The sequence below is a fragment of the Platichthys flesus genome, chromosome 14, assembly GCF_949316205.1.
Source record: "Platichthys flesus chromosome 14, fPlaFle2.1, whole genome shotgun sequence".
In the NCBI taxonomy this organism is placed as follows: domain Eukaryota; kingdom Metazoa; phylum Chordata; class Actinopteri; order Pleuronectiformes; family Pleuronectidae; genus Platichthys; species Platichthys flesus.
In genome coordinates this window covers 20,769,309-20,788,225 of record NC_084958.1, presented here as the reverse complement: position 1 = coordinate 20,788,225, position 18,917 = coordinate 20,769,309, and the positions used below count along the sequence as shown (strand labels likewise).

The following is an 18,917-nucleotide window of genomic DNA, read 5'->3' as shown; positions in this document are numbered from 1 at the left end:
CACAATTCATTTGACCACAGGGTGTTTTCATTAAGTTTTTAATAGTGTCAGCAAAAATCAGGGTGGCTCTTACTCAAGTGACGTCCATTATATGCACAAACTTTACAGTACAGCTTTCTGTTTACACCCCATCAGCCGACACATGAAGCAACAGCCATGCCCATACACACATAATGCCTTTAACTAATCAGATTGCTGCTGCTGATGGAGCTGATGGTGGCCTGTGGTGATGATTATGTGATTTCTCTGGCTGATTCAGTGAAGATAGAGCCAGGTGGGGGGGTACCGTGCACGGTTCACGAGCAGCCATTTGCATGTACATGCAGTTACATGTGATGTTAAACTGGGATCGAGTGTATAAAGCATGCATTCTAAACAGACGCACAACGCCTGCCGCTTGTTTTTCTACAAAAAGAACAAAGAAAAGAAAAAATGAATCTATCGCCGTCGTAATAAATCACTCCCTTCTCCGATAAATAACCAAGTGCTGAATCCTGACCAACACACCATCAGTACTGGTACATTCAAATACAAACCAGACATTTGTGTGATCATGCCAATTTGTTACGCATACAGAACAGTGCAAAAACACAAAATTCATACCTGAGACTAGTCAGTATTTAGTCCCTTCATATCCTCATGGTTTTTCTTCACGGTAATTGTCACATTTTTTTGCTCCGCTCGCCATTCACTCAACAACATTCTCTTGTACAACAGGAAACATGTGTGATATATGTACAGCAACAATATATAGTGATTCATCGAGACACTTGGACAAACAATATGTGCTCATTTGGTCAAGAAGAGAAAAGGACATCTGGCGTTCACTGGAATCTTTAGCTGCACATACTTTAAAATGCTTGGTTCTGAAAACAACCTGCAACATGAATACTACAGTGCTAACAGAAATCAAACAGCTCTTATACATATTTATACAAAATGACAAACCTTTTTCTTTCTGTTTTGACATGTAATTTTCCTTCCATGTCGGGTGTCAGAGGCTTTCCCGTGGCCGGTAAGGTCCTTTGCTTCAATGCTTTTGAAAATAAAAGTCAAGTGCAAAATGAAAAGGCTTTAATTTTCGTAAATGTTTTTCCACTGTTTGCTCCTAAGTGCTTTTTTCTTTTTTTAAACAGAGCGAGTCTCCACCTCGATCTTCTCCTCCGACGACTCGGCTTCGTGGTGCGGTACGTTTGGCCGCACCGTCACCAGCGGACCCCCCCCGTAGATGGAGTGGAGGAAGTTCCACGTCTCTTCAGAGATCTGCCCCGAGTCCGCTCCTGTAGGGTCGGGGGGGGAACAAAAGCTTAGACACCACAGATATCCACCGAGGTTCAAAGCACAACAACCAATTCTATCAATTCCTGAATGAAGATGCAAAATAACATATTTCAATAAGACCCATAATAATAATAATAATAATAATAGTACCTTGTTTGAGTGTTAAATGGCCGTTCTTGTTCACTGTTATCTTGGAATTATCGATGGGTCCCGGCGGATCTTAAAGATGAAGAGAAGACAATTAGTCGTCATAATTTTCACAGCAGTAACACACATGCCTATTTCACTTTATTTCATATTATATATTGTGTTCAAATCGTTTTAAAGAGCGATGAAGTTAAAAGCACTTCCTGTCCCCCGCTTGCTACGGAAAGCAAACAAATATTGGAGGAGCAGAAGTCAGAGGAGCACAGACGTTTGCAGACGTGCCAGATGGAAGCTGTTATAAATAGATATGACATTACAAAGCGAGGAAAGGGGGAAAAAAACGAGAGCAAGTGGAATAAAAATGAAGTAAAAACTGGAAGCTTCCTTCTGCTGCAGCAGGAGGGAATCTGGACTCGGGGGGACTGAGGCGAACGCTTTGAAGATGAGTCGAGAGAAGAAACGGGACTTCTCGGTTTCCTTTGATCGTGAGCTGTTGTTGGATGAGAGGATGTCCCATGTGAGACAGTTAATTTGCCGTACTCTCCTCGGAAAATGTATAGATGTGACATGTGTCGTTTGTTCGATGAGATAAATGTACATTGGACAAAATCACAGCAGCCGTTTTCATCACAACCAATCACAGGGCCTCCATTTTTAAAGACAACTGTCAAAGTGGGTTAGAATTAGTTTTTTTTACAGAGGACATTTAAACCAGATCAGGGCTGGAAAGGAAAGACTTCTGTCCAATCACCATTGTCTTTTCCTTTGACAAAGCCCTCCCACTCGCGGAACCACTGCATGCTGATGCAGTATATGACCACTGGAGACTCCTCCTCCTGGAACGCCTTGTTCAACTTCAGAGAGGGAGAGAGGAAATGGGGGAGGAGTGAGCAGCAGAGACAAGAGGGAGTAGAGAGGATGAAAAGGGATGGGGAGGAGAAACAGGGGGGGATGGGAGCAAAAAAGAAAATAAGTGAGGTTTAAAGGATTTACAGGAGAGGAGATGGAAAACCTAATCAATTCTCTCTGCTTGTTATTCCAATCAAGGACAGTGTAAACACCACACAGCACCAAATTCATCTTTCCTGGAATTGACACAGTCCCTTCTCTTCTCGCTCACTGCTCACTGAAGCTAATAGCGTGCGTCTGTCTCAATGCATTAATGATAAGGATCAGACTCACACCTCTCCTCTCCTGCCGGGTGACAAGCAGCAACACATGCAGCCTATCAACCGGTTACATTAGACTGGATAACACATCCTATACAGCACATAGCCAATGAGTGACGGCTGCACACAGGCTCATTGACACATGACTGATTATCACTGACACTCAGTTTTAACTGCATTTGGCTAAAAGCTTCTGTTGCTGCTCCTGATTCTTGCTGAGAAACGTTTTGGGTTTTAAAAGTCCTACCCGGACGAACATGTCCAGCTCCGACTTGCGCCTTTTCTCCGACTTTTCTATCTCAACCTGGCACGTGTGGCAAACGTACAGGTGGTTGACAGCAGGTCCTCCCCCGTACCTGCGGAGATGAGTCCACATTAGCTGACACATATTGAATTATCACCACAAAGGACACGATGGTACGTACACATACGAGGACACTGGGAATGATGTGAGGTCTGAGAATGTTTAATGCCTCTATGTACCTGCTGTAGAGGTGATCCCACACGTTCTGCGGCAGCATTATCACCAGATCATCAATGAACGTTGCTTTGTTGGGTGGAACGCCTGATGGAACAGGGGAACATTTTTAAAAGGGCATTGATTGTGTGTAGAGACGTCACAGGGAACCCATTCGTTATGGATCCCTTTCCGGAACATTGTCCCTTGTATTATAAATAGGCCAAGAAGCTGAACTATTTTTATTTTTTTAAATACATCTTTGAGTATTTTCCTATTTTCAAACCCTTAAATCCTGAAATCATGGGAGGAAAAAAAAGGCAATAGTGGCATTTTGCTTCAACACAGAGGAACTGAAAAGATAAAGTTACAAACCTGATGCTTAAATGCTCCAGAAAAAACTATAATTATAATCATTAGTAGCAGTCATTCATAATAGAGACATTCTGAAAACACTCTCAATTAGAACAAATCTCTCCTGGAGAAACGCTGCCAGACGCTGATCAAGGCCTTATGGAGCAAAATATATGTTTCTAATAACAGCCTCGGTTTGGAAAGTGGAAATAAGCTGAAATACTTTGGAATCGGACGGAAAATGAAACAACAGTCCGGACACTTGCAAGATCATGGTTTCACTGCACTGATATAATCTAACCAGCCGGGTGTGATGTGCTCGTGGCTGCAAAGAGGATAATAAACCTGCGTGTTCTTTTTTTCACTATAAGCACATTCTCCACTGCCACTGCAGCCCAACAGGTTTTATTATAATTCCCATTTTCCTACTTCAATTTCAACTCTATCATTTCTGGCATGAATGGAGGACAGAAAAAGGAACAGAGCCTGAATGGCACAGACCCTTAAAGAATCTTTCCCTCTTCCCTTCTCAAAGGAGGAAGACGGATCATCTGCACAAAGAGGAGTAAAAACCCCTTTTGAAGCCTGCTACGTTGTCAGGGGAATATTCTACAGTCTTTGTCAAAGTGAAAGAAATCCCTGACCAGGATGAAACCCGGCTGTGATAAGACGGGTCCCAGCAAAATCTTTCCCCCAAACTGTTTAGACACAAGGCGCGGACAGGGATGCGTTTGGACCTCTGGGCGTCGTCAGTAAGAAATAGAAATGTGTCATGCATACCTCCATGCGAACACAGGAAGTCGTCATTGGAAATAGGCCCCGGCTCAGCGAAGGTCTTGAACTTGTTGAGCCACTGGCGGGAGATGTAGAACTGCAGAAGGCTGGGCTCCATCATGCTGAACAAACCCGACACCCTCCTACGTTCTTTCAGTGCGTCCTCGCTGCTCTTTCTGTGACGGGAACAGAGCACAGATGAATCACTGTCACAGCGGAGTAATCAAAGGCAAGATGCAAGTTATGAATATCAGAGCAGCGCGGTGCTACTGGGAGTACTGGGTCGGGGCCGGTGTAGCTGCTCGGGTCGAGTGTGTGAACTTACTTATAGAAGAGCACATAGGCTTCAGCGTTCTGGACACAGGACTCTGACACCTCGGTCACACTCTGGTCGTCAAATTCATACCACAGATTGTTCGCATCGTTCCTGCAGTAGGCTATGTAGTGGCCACCTGGGATTAGACAGGGGAAGGGGGGGGGGGGGGATGTCGTTAGAGCAGCATTCACAAACCTAACAAGTACATGTGAAATTCTTCTCTGAACGCTAATGAATGCAGGACACTCCTATGTGCCAACTGATGGCAGATGCACCAGTCTGGTGCAGAAAGGGGAGTGACTGAGCCCACTCACTGCTGGCAGTGCCGTGGTGACAGATGACTGACAGCAGGTCATAGTTGGTGGTCTGGGCGGAGCTGTCCTTGGCCAGGAAAGGCTGCAGATCCAGGCCCTCGAGCGGGAAGGAGACGTGGGTGCCGATCTTGGTAGAGAACATCAGTTCGTGTCTGAAGCGTTTCAAGTGGATACACAAGATCTGGAGCAAAAGGAACACATTGTAGTTTAGAAATCCAGTGTGTGAAAACATGGAGGATTCATATTTTGTGTTTCTAATGATACAAAGTCTTAGAGTTGTTTGTTTACCTCTGGCAAACTTTGCATTTTACAAAATTTGACTCCGTTTCGTAATCTTAGAGAAAGAAAGAAAGAAAATGGGTAATCATTACATTTATTTTCCTCTTTTATTCAGGTTGAATCAGTCGTCAAGTTTAGTATTTAAAGCACCGAAAATGCTTTACTCACTTCTTGCATTTTTCACAGCTGTACATGTTGTCTCCTGGAAAATAACAAACAGCGTTATCAAGGCTTCAGTCTCAGTGTTTGTGTTGGCAGAACAGATTTACACCCACTCTCTTACCCTTTAGTTCATCTCTGGCGAAGAAAGCTGCAAGACAATCCTGTAGCGTAACCACTGGACCCCAGAACCAACTGAACACAAACAAGAGCACATTTTGACTAAGAGCGCAAAGGGCTACAAGTGCCTGGTGTGAATACATAAATAAATATAGCCTTGATATCACACACACACACACACACACACACACCTTTTGATGTATTCCATGACGAAAGAGACCCAGCCCTGTGGTGCATAAGCTTCCCCACAGGAGCCTGCTTTTACCATGGAGGTCTGGTGGGTGGAGGAGTGGAGCTTGGCCAGGTCTTCCTTCCCCGGGATGGGCAACGAGATATCCTGGAAGTTCTCCAGGGTCACAGACACCTGCCACACACACAACACATGCACAGCTATTAGAAAATAACCACATTTGAAATGGGTCTTTATATGATTGAAGGGGATTTGCAGTGGATTATCATGTTCGGTACGGCATAAATATCACAACATGTGAAACAAAAGGGGACCAACAAATACAACAGCAGTGCAAAGGAACATGAGAACCAGGCAACAAGAGAGACTTAATGACCCTGAATGTCTCCTTTACTGCTGTTCCTCTAAACACTCCTGTTGTGTGTAAAGAGAACTGACCCGATCGCAGGTGAGGCACTGAACCGAGCTGACAATGGTCCCATCGAACACGTCGGAGATGACACTGCGGTATTTCTTCTGCCGCTTGTTCTTTGGTGGAGAGAATGTGGTCACTGCTGTGGGAAGTCAGACAGAGGGAGAAGATGTGAGAAGGAATCTTTGCGGGGTTTCGAATCGAGTTAAAGCTTTCAGTATAGATAGGACTTCATCTGATAATCCACAAATACCTTTCTTATGTGCAGGGTTGATGCTGGGCCAGCCAGAGGAGGCTTTGGGTGGGCTGCAGGAGAGTTTGGGAATGTGTCCCTCCATTGGGACCGGACTCTGAGGTCTTGTGGAGTTGGATATCTGGATGTCTGGGAAGGAATCTAGAGGGAAGCAGAGTTTCAATCCCCTTATCTGTCCAGTAGCAAGAGCAAAATGAAGGAAAAATGTGATATGACAGCGAGTGCAGGGGAGCGCGCCTCGTCATTATAATTACCTGATGTTCTGCCCTGAACCTTGATGGCTCCCTGGCTGCTGATAATAGGGGGGTTCTCTGCGGTCGTGTCCACGTCTTTGTCCATGTCCCCTCCGGAGCTTCCACCCATGACACCATGAACTCCGACGCGATACAGATCATTAATCATGTTCTTCTCCTTCTGCCACTCCCTGTTGGCCTGTATCTCATCTTGCTCCGGAATCAGCATCTCAGCCTCGTTGGTCTCTTCCACGTGCACATTCCCGCCATGCATCTCGTTGTCAGCGCGGTCGCTGCTGCCGCAGGACTCGCATGACTGGAAGTCGTTGTCTGACTGGCTGTGGCGGTCCTCCTCCCGGCTGTCGTCCACTGTGATGCCGTTGGAGTGATCGTAAGGCTCGGGCAGAACCTCCTTCAGCTCCTCGTGGAGTTGATCCATCAAGCAGCGCAGAAACTCCTGGGAGTCCTGGAGATCGGAAAAAGTTTTGTTTCATCAAAATGTGAGTTGGGACAGCACATTACTTCCAAAGAGTTAAAAATGTCTGAACTAGTTTTCCTCATTTCCTCCTCTATAGAACCATAAAGTACATAAACAGCACAAATTCTTCCTGTGTATAATCAAGTTTGACAAACAGCTATTGCTTTCTGATTACAAGTAAGATTCACTTCTCCTTGTTTATCCCAATTCTGCCTCAGAAAGTTGAAAACGAATGCTCGTGAACGTGTTATCAAACTTAATGAACCTCAGACATCCGATCTCCTGCTCAAACCAAATGAACTCCCCTCTCCCAGGACCTGGAATGTTAACTTCATTCATAGTAATGCTAATTCCAAGGCTGTGAAGCCCAACGTGGCGTGACAAATGAATATTCCTCAGCTAACTCCTCTGAATAAACACTGGCAAGCCGGGAGGAAACAGGCTCTTTTATCGTTTCCCCAGTCAGGCGTATGAATCCCTTATTTACAGACACTGGACAAAGAGAAGATGTCCTGTAGCAAAAAAAACTAAACATCTTAAAAAATCCTTTATATGCACAACGCAGGAGTCTGGAATCAAATCAAGCAGTTTACATTTAAATTGAGAATTTGTGTGTGAATGAAAAGTCTGCAGCTCTGAGGAATCGAGGGGCAAAGGATTCAAGTTTATCTGGCTGAGTGGCTAGAGATGGAGTGAATGTAATTTCTGTAAAGGAATGAGCATCGAGGGTTATGGAGTGGAAGAGAAAAAAGGAGCGACTATGTGATCTGGGACAACTCTAGAGTCTGGACATCAGACCCATTATAAACGCAGCTGAGCACAAAGTCAAACTCGAGGAAAGAGTTCAGTGACGAGCAGGATTTTGTGTTTCATGCTGTAAACAAACATCATGACAGATAAGACAACAACCAACAAACCGACCAGTTTCCGTACTCAATATTTCAGTATTACATTCACATTTACTAACTTCAACCAGATTTTTTCAACCGCCAACGTGTGCATGTTTTATTTACTGTGCATAATGAATATGCATGCTTGTGTTGCATGTATATTTTACCATCTGTGATGACTCACCTGCTGAGAATATCCCCTGAACATGGGATTTATGGCTTTGATCCCCTGGAACAAGTTGGTTGGGACGACGTAGGAGGGTCTGTAATGGGACAAAACACAGCCTGGTTAATAGAAGTACTTCCATAAACAATATCATAATAAAGTTAAACATCATGTAGATACGTTATATGTTCTATACACTGTATCCAATGTTATTAATTAATTCTGAAGTAAGCTGTGGCTTGTGGGAAAACCTTTATGTACTTTTAACTCTAACAACAACTAAAAATGTGAAGCATTAAACAAACCACCTACCGGTTCTTGTGCCACAGGTCTGAAACTAGCTTCTGGTAACTTTTGCAGAGTGCAGGCTTCTTGTCCGTCCTCACCATGCCACCACATTCGAGAAAGAACTGCGTCAGCGGCGGGCTGCAGTGGAGAGAGAAGCGTTTATCACACGTGGGGACTAAACAGGCTTTTACTATTATAATGTTTGACTGAGGAGTTATTCATTGTTATGAAAAGCTTATAATGAGGTCGTTTATCCTAAAAAACTAAATATAATCTAAGAAGAGAACAAAATATAAATTGGTGAAGTATGAGACGGTTTTATTCCAGTACAAATGCTAATCATTTGAAGTTTAATCGTTTTTTTCTCTCATATTTCACTAAGCAGGAAAATACCGAAATGGAAATCCACATCCAGCTCATCATTTCTACTTAGTGCTGTATTTTTCCTTTGTTGTATTTCTCTTGCAGAGTGGGAAAACTTCCAGGACACTGGGAATCGCTGATAAAGAGAAACAGCTGATGAGATTCTGTTTGATGGATGCAGAGCGGAATTTGCCAGAAAAGGAGACAAACTACAGGAGGAACAAGGCAGAGTGTTCCCTTCCCTTGGCGAGAGAAATGTCCTTCAAACGTATTAATGACCCGACAGAGAGTTCAAGAAGCAGCGTTCAAACAGAAAAGACATGAAAGTGCAGACTCAGAAGAGGTCCCTCCTTCTGCAGCTGCGTGACTCACTTTCTCCTATTTCTGGAATGTGATTTAGATTGCAAATTTTGACCCACATCTTTCTCCATTAGGCTTCAATCCAGACGAGGCATCATCAGTTTAATACAAAATAAAAAAAAGATGCAGCTTCTGAGTAGAAAAAAGGTACGAGACAAGAAGTGAGCAATTACACAGTTTTGTACGCGGCTGCAGAGTCACAGTTTAAGTGTCCACGCCGACTGAATCAGATATCTGCAATTCAGTAAACAGCAAAAGGAAACAAGGGTGACTGGGGGAGAAAGGGAGGCACAAAAAGAGGAGGTGAGACAGGAAGAAGGAAAGAGGAGGCGAGGAGGAGAGGGGGCAGAGCAGATGGGGAAAGAGTTGCAGATCATTTGTAACAGAAGACCCTACAGGGATCTACAAAAGGCCATTTCTGCCATCTCAAATGGTGCACTGCAGCAATTCTCACTGAGCCGTCACTCTCCCAAATGAGCGCAGCCACGGTCGTTTCTCACAGTCGACCAGAAGCAGGCGGCCAGGGAATTCAAATTAAAAAAAAGAAGAAGCAAGTGGCTACTGAGGAGAAGCGCGTCGGAAGAGCAGAGTCAGAGAACGGGGACGTTGAGACGATGTGTTGACAGAGGGACAGAGGGACAGAGGGACAGAGGGACAGAGGGACAGAGGGCCAGGTCTCACCAGTTGGACAGCGCCTGGAGGGCAGCGTTCATGTAACAGGTGTTGCCGATGTTCTTCAGCCCCGTCAGGCCTGAGGGACACAGAAACACACAGAGGAAATTAAAACAAGCCACTCATCAAGCCCGTGCGAGTGTGATGGAGCCAGGAGCCGCTCACATTAGTTAGACAACCCCTTCCCATTTTCTATATTAATATTTAACAATGAGAGCAGAGAGAGTGGCCGCCTGGTGGATTTTTAAATCAACTGTGACGGATGGATTTAAAAGTTGTTTTCCCCGAGTAAAGCGGAGAAAAGTGATGCATCATCTCAAACACAGGTTGTCAGACAAAACACAGCTGTTAATATTAATGTAATGTAATGTAAAGTTAGTTATGTTAAATATTAGAAGGTGCTGTTTGTAATCTACCCATGAGTGTCCAGACAAGTACCCTTGTTACTGTAGAAAACTTTAAAATGTGATGATTCTCAGGCAAGTTCTGCAGTGAGAAGGGGCAACTCTTTCTTTTTCTAAGAGGATTTATTTCGTGCGAGACACTGGGGGATAATCGTCTGCTCGGAAGCTGAAGGTCAGACCGGATCTAAAAATACGGAGATCACTTCTGCTGTAGAAGCTCAAATTTGCTGAACTATGACTCTGTGGGAAGCAGCAGTCAGACTGAAAAGTCCTTAATTGCCCTCCGTGAGGCATGTGTCACAGCCGCTGCTGCAGCTCCAGTCGTTGACCACCATGGATCAAATCAGACGAATCCCAGTAGGAGCGAGGCGAGCGTCCCTCTCACCTCCCGCAGCACCTTGGCTTTGACAGTTAGAAAACTCTGATTTCACATGACCAGACGTTACTCTCACAGAGACAAATTAATCCGCCGCCTAATCATATGATCCTCGTGACAGAAATAACCAAAAGCGCCGACGGCTGCCAAACGGTGAGCTGCACCGCGTGAGGTTCAACAAAACATATGTCAGTCGGTGAAGCCGGTGTGTGTCTCGCTGGGTTTGAGAACATTATTTGCATCGGTTGCTCCGGTGGGACAGAAGCTCTCAGCACTGAGGTGTGAGCTGCACAGACGCAGACTGGAGTCACGTGTGGCGCTCTGACATGCTCTTTACATTTTCGTGGTTTGGGTCTACTCAGCCGTCACCGGCAGCTCTCTGTGTTCCAGGTGATGTTTCCCGATGTTGACGGGGGGGGTCCCTGCGGTGCGTTCAAGAACAACTTTTAACACAAGACTCGAGGCGTCAGTTCCTACTTTGAAGTCTGCCTGGTGTGTCAGCGTCTTTTAAACACACTCACCTCGATGCAACCATTTACTGATCTTATTAAATCCAACCACAAGCTTCTCTTTGGAATAGAGCAGCAGCTGATTACCGGCTCCTGTGTCTGAGGGTTTTTTGAATTCTGTGACACGCCTAGAGATAACATTTTACTCGGCTCACTTACTTCAGCAGTATAAGATTTTATTATGATAATATTGGAAAGAAAAATATCTACTCCTGCAGCACTGAAACTCTACATATGGACATTTAACAAATGTACCTGCTTTATTTACAGTAATAAAACCTTTATGTTCAAATGAATGTATAATTATAGCTGATATTTGTGGAGATAGCTGATATTGTGTTTGTGGTATTGTTATGACAGCTAAATGCAGCATGTGAGTGGATAATATAGACATTGATCTAGTTGTTAGATTTTTGATGTTATAATGATCTTATTCTTGATATATTAGAAGCATTTTAGCTTGTGTCCTTCGTGTTATTATGAGACTCATAACTTCCTCTGTGTAAACTGACCTCTGGCACGCGGATCCTCCTCTTCCTCAGTCTCCATGTCCAGGTCCTCACAGCCTCCATTAGGGGGCACCCTCAGAGAGGTCGGGCTCCCAGGGGCCCTGCTGCCATCCTGGAGGAACAACAACACACGAGAGCCTCATCATAAAAATGTATTGTCCAGTAAATGAATAACAGGACAACTTGACTGGGAGTCAGTATGACAGTCGAGGACATGGTTATGTAACTGAGTGATGGTACAGTAAGCATGCAACATAAACCTTTCTATTCAAACATCACAGACTGGAAAACAGAAAACCATCATGGTTCTTTTTGTTGTTTATCTTCAAACCAGCTTATGACTAAGTAAGTAAATATATTTTCAATTTAAGCTGTATGTATAAGATAATCTTTTGTGTAATAAATAGATGGGAGCCTGCTCTCACCTGGCCTGCACTCTGTAGAGGGGGGAGGGGTTTGCTGTTGGCACGGGGCGAGTGCGGGCCGAGTTTACGCTCCAGGAAAACCTCCTTGCCGCAGGCGTAGCACCACACCCGCAGCGTGGTCAGGTTCACCGTCAGGTTGTGCCGCGTCTCCTGCACACAAAGTTATCAAAAGAGAAAAAAATTGTGAAAAGAAGTATCAGACAGTGTAAACAAAGCGAAACACAAAACACTGTTAATATTTATCACAGAGCAGTTGAAAAAGCACGTGGGCTCTTCGTTATCAACAAGAGGCTTTGGAATCTGAAACACAATCTTCCAATCAGTATCTCATTAGTACCTGTTGCTTTGGCTCTTATATAACAGATACACAGCAGGTGTGACTGCTCTAAGGTCAAATCGGGCCACAGCAAACAGGCTGAACAAAATGCTAACTCTGAAACATAATGCAAGTTTTCAGACCAAATACTTGGTGTGATTGACAGAATAAATACACAACGTACAGAAAAGACCCGTGTAGAAAAGGACCACAAATCTGAAAATTATATTTAAATCAGAAGAGAAAACAGTAGCACATATAAACCTGACCTGCTAACAAAAGCTGTTAATAAGTGGTGCGGTATTTTAATGACAAATCTACAGATATTGGACCGAGGCCATTTTTCTGTATTTGTGCAAGAAAATCAATTAAATAATTTTCTGTTGACAGACTAGTGCAGATCTCTGCTGCTGTGGGGAAATGGCCGAGTTCTGCTGACCCGGTGCTGCTGTGACAAACACCAGCAGCCTGGCAGGTCGACAGGAACCTGAACGTGAGCAGCTGCCGACCAGCAGACTCTACATTATTCATCAAGGCTGCGTAAGCCTTCACACAGAGGGGCACAGCAGAGCCGGGTGGGCTGAGGGAACACACCAGACCATGAAACTTCCCCAGTTTCAATCATTTATGAAGGGAAGTACAGCAGGTACTGGAATTAATAACCAGCTGGATTTATCGGTCTTAGAGGATGATTGACCAGCCCGGTGTGTTCTATTACAATGAAGAGTGTGTGGCCTATGATACTTCATGGCAATTCATTTCAAGTCTGGTTTGATGAATTGGTGAAGATCTCCCCTTAAACAATTCATGCAAAACAAACCATTAATGCTCCCCTCTGGTCCTTACTGACCAAACTCAAATAAAAACACAGATGTGCACTATCCTTATTATTCAAATGTTTTTAAAACTGCTAAATAAACGGTCAACATATGTGATATTTTAAAGGAAAAACAAGAAGCCTGAGAACCACTTGTCTGTGGTAACCGCAAAGAATGAATTGCAAAGTTTACAGTTACTTGAATTTGCTTTAGAAGTTGGTTTCAGTACATAATGATACTTGATACACTATCTATGCAAAAATATTAACTATATGACCCAGTTTCTCAGCATAGAAGTGGAGCTTCTTCTAACTATAGCTGACCCAGTTTTAACGTATAACCCCTTATTTACTCATAATACTTAAGTTCATAGTTTGAATAGCAGTGGCCCTAATTCCCACGTATTAGTACACCTGCTCCGATCCGACCCGAGTCGTTCTCACTGCACAGTCAAAGGATTAAATGTTTCCATCCCCTCAGGGCCTCCAGGGCACTAATTAAGCGTGGCCTTTATTCTTACAAAATTTAAAGATGGCTGCCATTGGAAAAACACAAAGGCAGTTGTCAGGCTGCACAGGCAGGTATCCCAGAGAAGGCACCAGATATCATGTTCGCTGTTATATCCTTTTAAAATGAGCCTGCTAAGATTAAATGTCTTTACCAGCATGTACTGTATCCGATATCTGGGTTAAGAGCTACGCTTCGGAGAAGGTTTGCACTCAAACCGGCTCTTTACCGACAACGCTTTGAGCGTTTGTGCAGATGCTAATAAGAAGAGCAAATTACATGTTTGCTTTTTGTCTCATTCACTTCGTCCAAACCCGACTTGGCTGCAGGAGAAGCTGGAGGCTGAGTACAGCTTTAGAGAAGTCAGTAGGGGCAGATCCTGTAACCATGGAACTGTAACAAACCAGTGTATCTCCCCCACTTCCCAGAGGAATGGCAATTAATAATGGAGGATCCACTGCTGAAACGTCACTGAATGCGGAGGGGTAGGCAGACAGAGTGGACTTGATGGTTTTTAACAACGCATGTCCTTAAAAAGCTAAAAGATGCACGTGCAGGCTTTTTGATCATGGAGAGAAAACTTTCAAAATAAAGCGTTGCTGGAGGCTGTTTTTATTTCAAGTCAGGGCCCTGGGGACTATGAGGTGGTTTTCCTGTCCTGGACTCACATCTGTGCCTCATCTGCTCCTCTCCTTTCACCTCCTCTCCTCTTTGGGTTACACCCTTTTTTTTTATTATTCAGTATCACAATCATGATCTCCTCCCTTTCAGACCCATCCCTTCTTCTCTCTTTTCTATAAATGAAATATCATTTTTCCTGCTGAAAGGCAATGAGTAAGTTCTCCAATCTCCTACCTGCGAGTGGACAGTACTGTGGTCAGTGTGAGATTCTCCACATCCTACATACGCACAGCCATTCTGGAGGGAAAAAACAAAGGATGGAGAAACCGAGGTATTAAAAATTACAATTCCTGTGGGAAACAAAGTGTTAGTGAGTTTTATTTCAAACTGTCTTACCTTTATCTTTATCTTTATCTTAACTTTAGCTTACCTCCAAACATGCCCACAAATTTGGTCCTCCAACTTTACAGTCTTGACACTGGCCCTGGAAAAGACAAAGACAACACTCAGGTAAGAATCACGTTACTTGAAATTGAAATCAACGAGAGAGCCCCAGATTTCAGAAGCACACAGGAAACCAAAGCATATCTGTGTCAAATTCAGACTTGGCAAAGAGATATAAAATAAGCGATTATTAAAAAGAGAGGGTCACTCACATGGGATTTCTGAATTAGTTCCTCCTTTGTGATTTCCCCCACACAGTCCAGGTGGGGGCAGTCACAGTTGGACACCAGTGGCATGGCTCACTCACAGGTCTGAGACAGAAAGACACAGGGAGAGACAAAATGTTTTAAGAGGTAACATTTTGGGTCAGGTGACTTCCTGTTATGAGAAAGTTTATCAGTCCCCACATTAGACACTTGATACAGCGATAGGAGACGCCTCACATCCAAGGAACAGCGCAGAGGACAAGAAGAACAGCCGCTTGTAACTCGAGTCACCGCCACACAACATGTTTTTCCATACCGGCACCACTAACAAATTCCTCTTATTGTCTGCGCCCGACACGCCAAGCAGCACATCACACCACAGCTGTTAACAACTCGGGGCAGGGGCGTCCTATGAGTAGTTAGGTCATTAAGGTTTTTAGTGCTGACATGGCCGGGAAATCAAGCCAACACAACTAATTGAATGGGGAACAGACATTCTGCAAACAAAGGCCGATTAATTAGAACAAGCTTAATGACAAAGAGAAAATGGCGAATCTAGAAACATGCATCTTCTTATGACAAAGAATGTTTTCCATTTGACGGCAAGAAATGTTAAATTAAATTAAACAATGACCTGTAATGCAGATTTTTTTGTTTTTTATAGTCACTCTCCATTTCCGTTGCTGGTGGTCAAGTGAGGACATTTAATCCAGCAGAGCAGAAAATGCTGCAGAGTCCAAGGCAGCCAGCAAACAACACTGTGTTCATCCTCTGCTGCTGCTACAGTCAGTCGAGATGATGAGGGGAGGAATGTTAAGAATTAAACACAAAATCTGGATAATAATGTGCCAAGCAGCTCTTTAGTCTTTAGCTGATTTACCTTAGAAATAAAGATTATCTACAGAAAACTAAAGACAGATATTTTTGTAGCTGTAGCTGGTTGTCTTTGGGACGATAAATTCATACATCTACCATAACCCACTGTAACAGATTATGATAATGCATGACATATTACAGCTATAATGGCCATATCTGTAGCATGCTGATTTTATATAAATAGCCAAATTCCCCTAACACTTCCTTGAGAAAAACCTCATCCCCTGTTGCAATTCTGTTTTCCATGGAAAGAGGAAGAATGGACGCCCTGTGCATTAGTATTAGACTCAACCACTGGTGCTTTCTAGAATCAGGCTTCTCGAGAAGTCTGCGGTCCCAGCTCGTCCACTCGAGGAAGCAGGCTCACACTCAGCTCGCCCTCAGGGGAGCTGGGGATTTACGTGCAGAGTGACAGAGGACGTGGTGATTTAATCAGTTAATAATTCACTTTATATTGATACTGTCCTAAAAGTGTAATAACCCTCTATTGCCTTTCCCCCGGCTGAGTTCTCTGCAGATCTAAAACTTGTAATAACAATGCGCCTGTTGCCCAAAAAGAACCAAATCATTGACCGTGCAGCCGCTTCGCCCGTAGTGGAGACACCATGTGTGGTTGTGGCTGGAGGTTGCTCACTGACATTCAGGCGCTCAACCAGGTGTTCAGGTGTCAGTGTCACGATGACAGCGGCTCACAGCTCTCTACTGTGATTCAGCACATTTAAACCACGCCAACGTCGTAAATACCACTTTCACTGAGAGTCACAACATGCCAACCCACTTTAGACCACAGGGCCCGCATGAAAGCCAACATGTCGGACAGCTGAATCACATGTTTGTATGTTTTTGGTTGATAATGTGATAGTTTGTGATGATTTTGATTTAATTCAGGGGTCCAGACTTAAACCCAATGCAGACACAAAGCACTGAATAGAACTGCAATATATAGTTTGCCAATCAATCAAAGGAAAAGTAACTAGCAACTACATCTGAAGAGGCCGCTTTACAGTCTTGCATTTTGTAATTTGAATCCTTTGAGATGTGAGATGTTGGTGGAGTTAAACAAGAAGTTTAATTACATAACCTTGTGCTTCAGGTTGTTTTGATGGTCATTTAAAACGTTTACTGCTCTGTCATCAACAATTAATCAGGAGAATAACCTTGTAAAGATAGAGAAGCAGCCTCACGACGGCCCACCCAGGAAGACGTCAATCCTCAGTCAAGTTCATGGCCGGTCTTGCACAACTCAACACACGTGCTTCCTCATCTGATCACCGCCATCTACGAGTCTCATAATGAAAACCATCTCATCAGACTGTTCTTACACAAGGTCAACCAACCCACAGAGTCTCACGTCAGATCCGAATACAGGTTTAACCAGGCTGCTTCCCTGGTGGAGGCTCAAAAGGTCAACAAACTCACTGAGCCTCGGCGAACGATCACCACGATCCCAGCCAGGGCTACGCACCGGGGAAATGTGATTAGCGGGTGGTTTCACTGTGGAGCCTCCAGCGGCGGATACGCAAAGACAAATCAGTGTTTCATCATCATCGTCACACATTATCCTCATCCTCTGTCTGTCCCCACAACACACACGATTGTGATTACAACGACAACACAGATTTGAATCTGCACACAGAGGTGGTACAGCCGGTCAGGGTGGGGCGGACCAGCCAGTGGTAATGAACCCGGTATGATGCAGTATTAGACCGGATCACAGTGACGTGAAGCAGCTGAAACACTCATATATATGAACCCAGTAAAACCAATATAATATCAATCCCAGTGCCCTCGGTGCGTTGATTAGCAAGGAGCCCATTAGCCGTTATGTTTAAAACAACGTCACGTTACCTGTCAGTTGAAGGTCTTAAAACAACAATGGGACGTATTCGTGGGGTAAAACAAATATCCCACCCGGGTTAGGAGACAAGTATCCGGTGTGTGCAGAGGTGGAGGAGCCGGAGCGTGATCCAGATGTGCGACTCCGGCCTCCAGTGCTCACACCGAGCTGTCAAAAGCAGGCGAGGCGCTGACAGCGTCACAGTCCCGACTAGCATTCCCCCTTAGCCTGCTAGCATTAGCTTGCAGGCTAATGCCCGGTCACGTACCGGGTCTTTCTGTCCCGCACGCAGGCTACAACCCCGCTAACAGCCCCCTACGGGGATCGTGGTGGAGGGGGTCCAGCTTCATACGACGCCACCAGATGGGTGGTTAAAACAGACGATCACCGACAGCCATCTCGTCAGTGGTCATGCTAGCTGGATGCTAACAGGCTAACAGTGCACTACAGACGATCGCCGTCGCTCCCACCGCCACTGCAGCGCTCAGCTCGCGGGGGAAACACACACGCCACCCGGGCGTCTTACCTGCAGGACAGAGACAGGCGGAGGCGGCTTTAATGGAGCTCGGGGCGGGGGACAGGAGACAGATTCAGGCTGAGGTCGGAGACATTTCTCTGGAGAAGAATCCTTCACGATCACCGTCCCTCAGCGTGGTTGCTAACGTTACAACTCTCTCCGCCCCTTTCCGGAGTGGAGACCAAAAAATAAAATGTCATTTAAACCTGCTGCAAATATCGAATCTCATTTTCACACTAAATCTATTTATGATTATGTATAATTGTATGTACATGGTGTCACAATGAGATCGGTTATATTGAACTGGTTATGAGATATTAATTACGTTTCAAAACATGCGTAGTAAGTGTGTATTATAGCAATGGGACTAATTATAAATAACCTACATTGGTCTGGAATATTATTAAACATAATTTGCGTATTTATACTTTGAATAAATACCTTTTTCTCTCTTTTTATTTTTAAAAAATATATGTATTTTAAGGTTAATTTATTCAAAAGGGACAGTGAATTTACTGATCCAAACTGCCTGAAATTATGATGCCCTCTTTCATTGAAGAATCTGTAAATGTGCAAAAAAATACATAAACTAATATATACTGCATCACTGAAAGTTCATTTTTCGTTGAAGTTCAAGTTTGCATTTTATTAGGAACATATACTTGTTGATGCAGCTCTCTGACGGTCCACTGGGTCAGGTTTAGGTTTAGGTGAAAGGGATCTATTGTCACAAATTGAATATAAAGTAATCCTAGTGTATATCCCACTAGTGTGTTTCATCACGTTGTGGTTTTCTTTGCCCTAGAATGGTCCTTTTCATTTAAGTACTTTATATTGGATTAATTTATATCTACACCAGGAGCAGGTCCTCTCTACG

General features: G+C 44.1%; 1 protein-coding gene across 1 annotated transcript; it reads right to left on the bottom strand.

Moving 5' to 3' along the window:
- Window positions 1–22: 22 nt before the first annotated feature.
- usp33 (ubiquitin specific peptidase 33) lies at window positions 23–18,199 on the bottom strand. Its single transcript, XM_062403786.1, has 24 exons — window positions 18,050–18,199; window positions 14,817–14,915; window positions 14,591–14,644; window positions 14,395–14,457; window positions 11,899–12,048; window positions 11,477–11,585; window positions 9,685–9,754; window positions 8,305–8,418; window positions 8,011–8,089; window positions 6,480–6,924; window positions 6,226–6,366; window positions 5,999–6,114; window positions 5,562–5,734; window positions 5,375–5,445; window positions 5,260–5,293; window positions 5,101–5,146; window positions 4,813–4,993; window positions 4,508–4,634; window positions 4,189–4,358; window positions 3,081–3,162; window positions 2,845–2,953; window positions 2,180–2,282; window positions 1,432–1,500; window positions 23–1,280 (listed from the first exon to the last, which is right to left on the bottom strand). The coding sequence occupies exons 2-24, from the start codon at window positions 14,898–14,900 to the stop codon at window positions 1,129–1,131; spliced, it is 2,742 nt and encodes a 913-aa protein (XP_062259770.1). The 5' UTR covers window positions 14,901–14,915; window positions 18,050–18,199; the 3' UTR covers window positions 23–1,128.
- Between the last annotated feature and the right edge of the window lie 718 nt (window positions 18,200–18,917).

What these genes read in the sequence shown, in the direction of transcription:
- usp33 (XM_062403786.1), bottom strand. Translation starts at nt 14,900, where the DNA reads ATGCCACTGGTGTCCAACTGTGACTGCCCCCACCTGGACTGTGTGGGG. An exon ending in CGCCAGAGATGAACTAAAGG is followed by an intron (nt 5,294 to 5,374) that starts GTAAGAGAGTGG and finishes GTTATTTTCCAG; the next exon opens with GAGACAACATGTACAGCTGT. An exon ending in TGGGATCACCTCTACAGCAG is followed by an intron (nt 2,954 to 3,080) that starts GTACATAGAGGC and finishes TCATCTCCGCAG; the next exon opens with GTACGGGGGAGGACCTGCTG.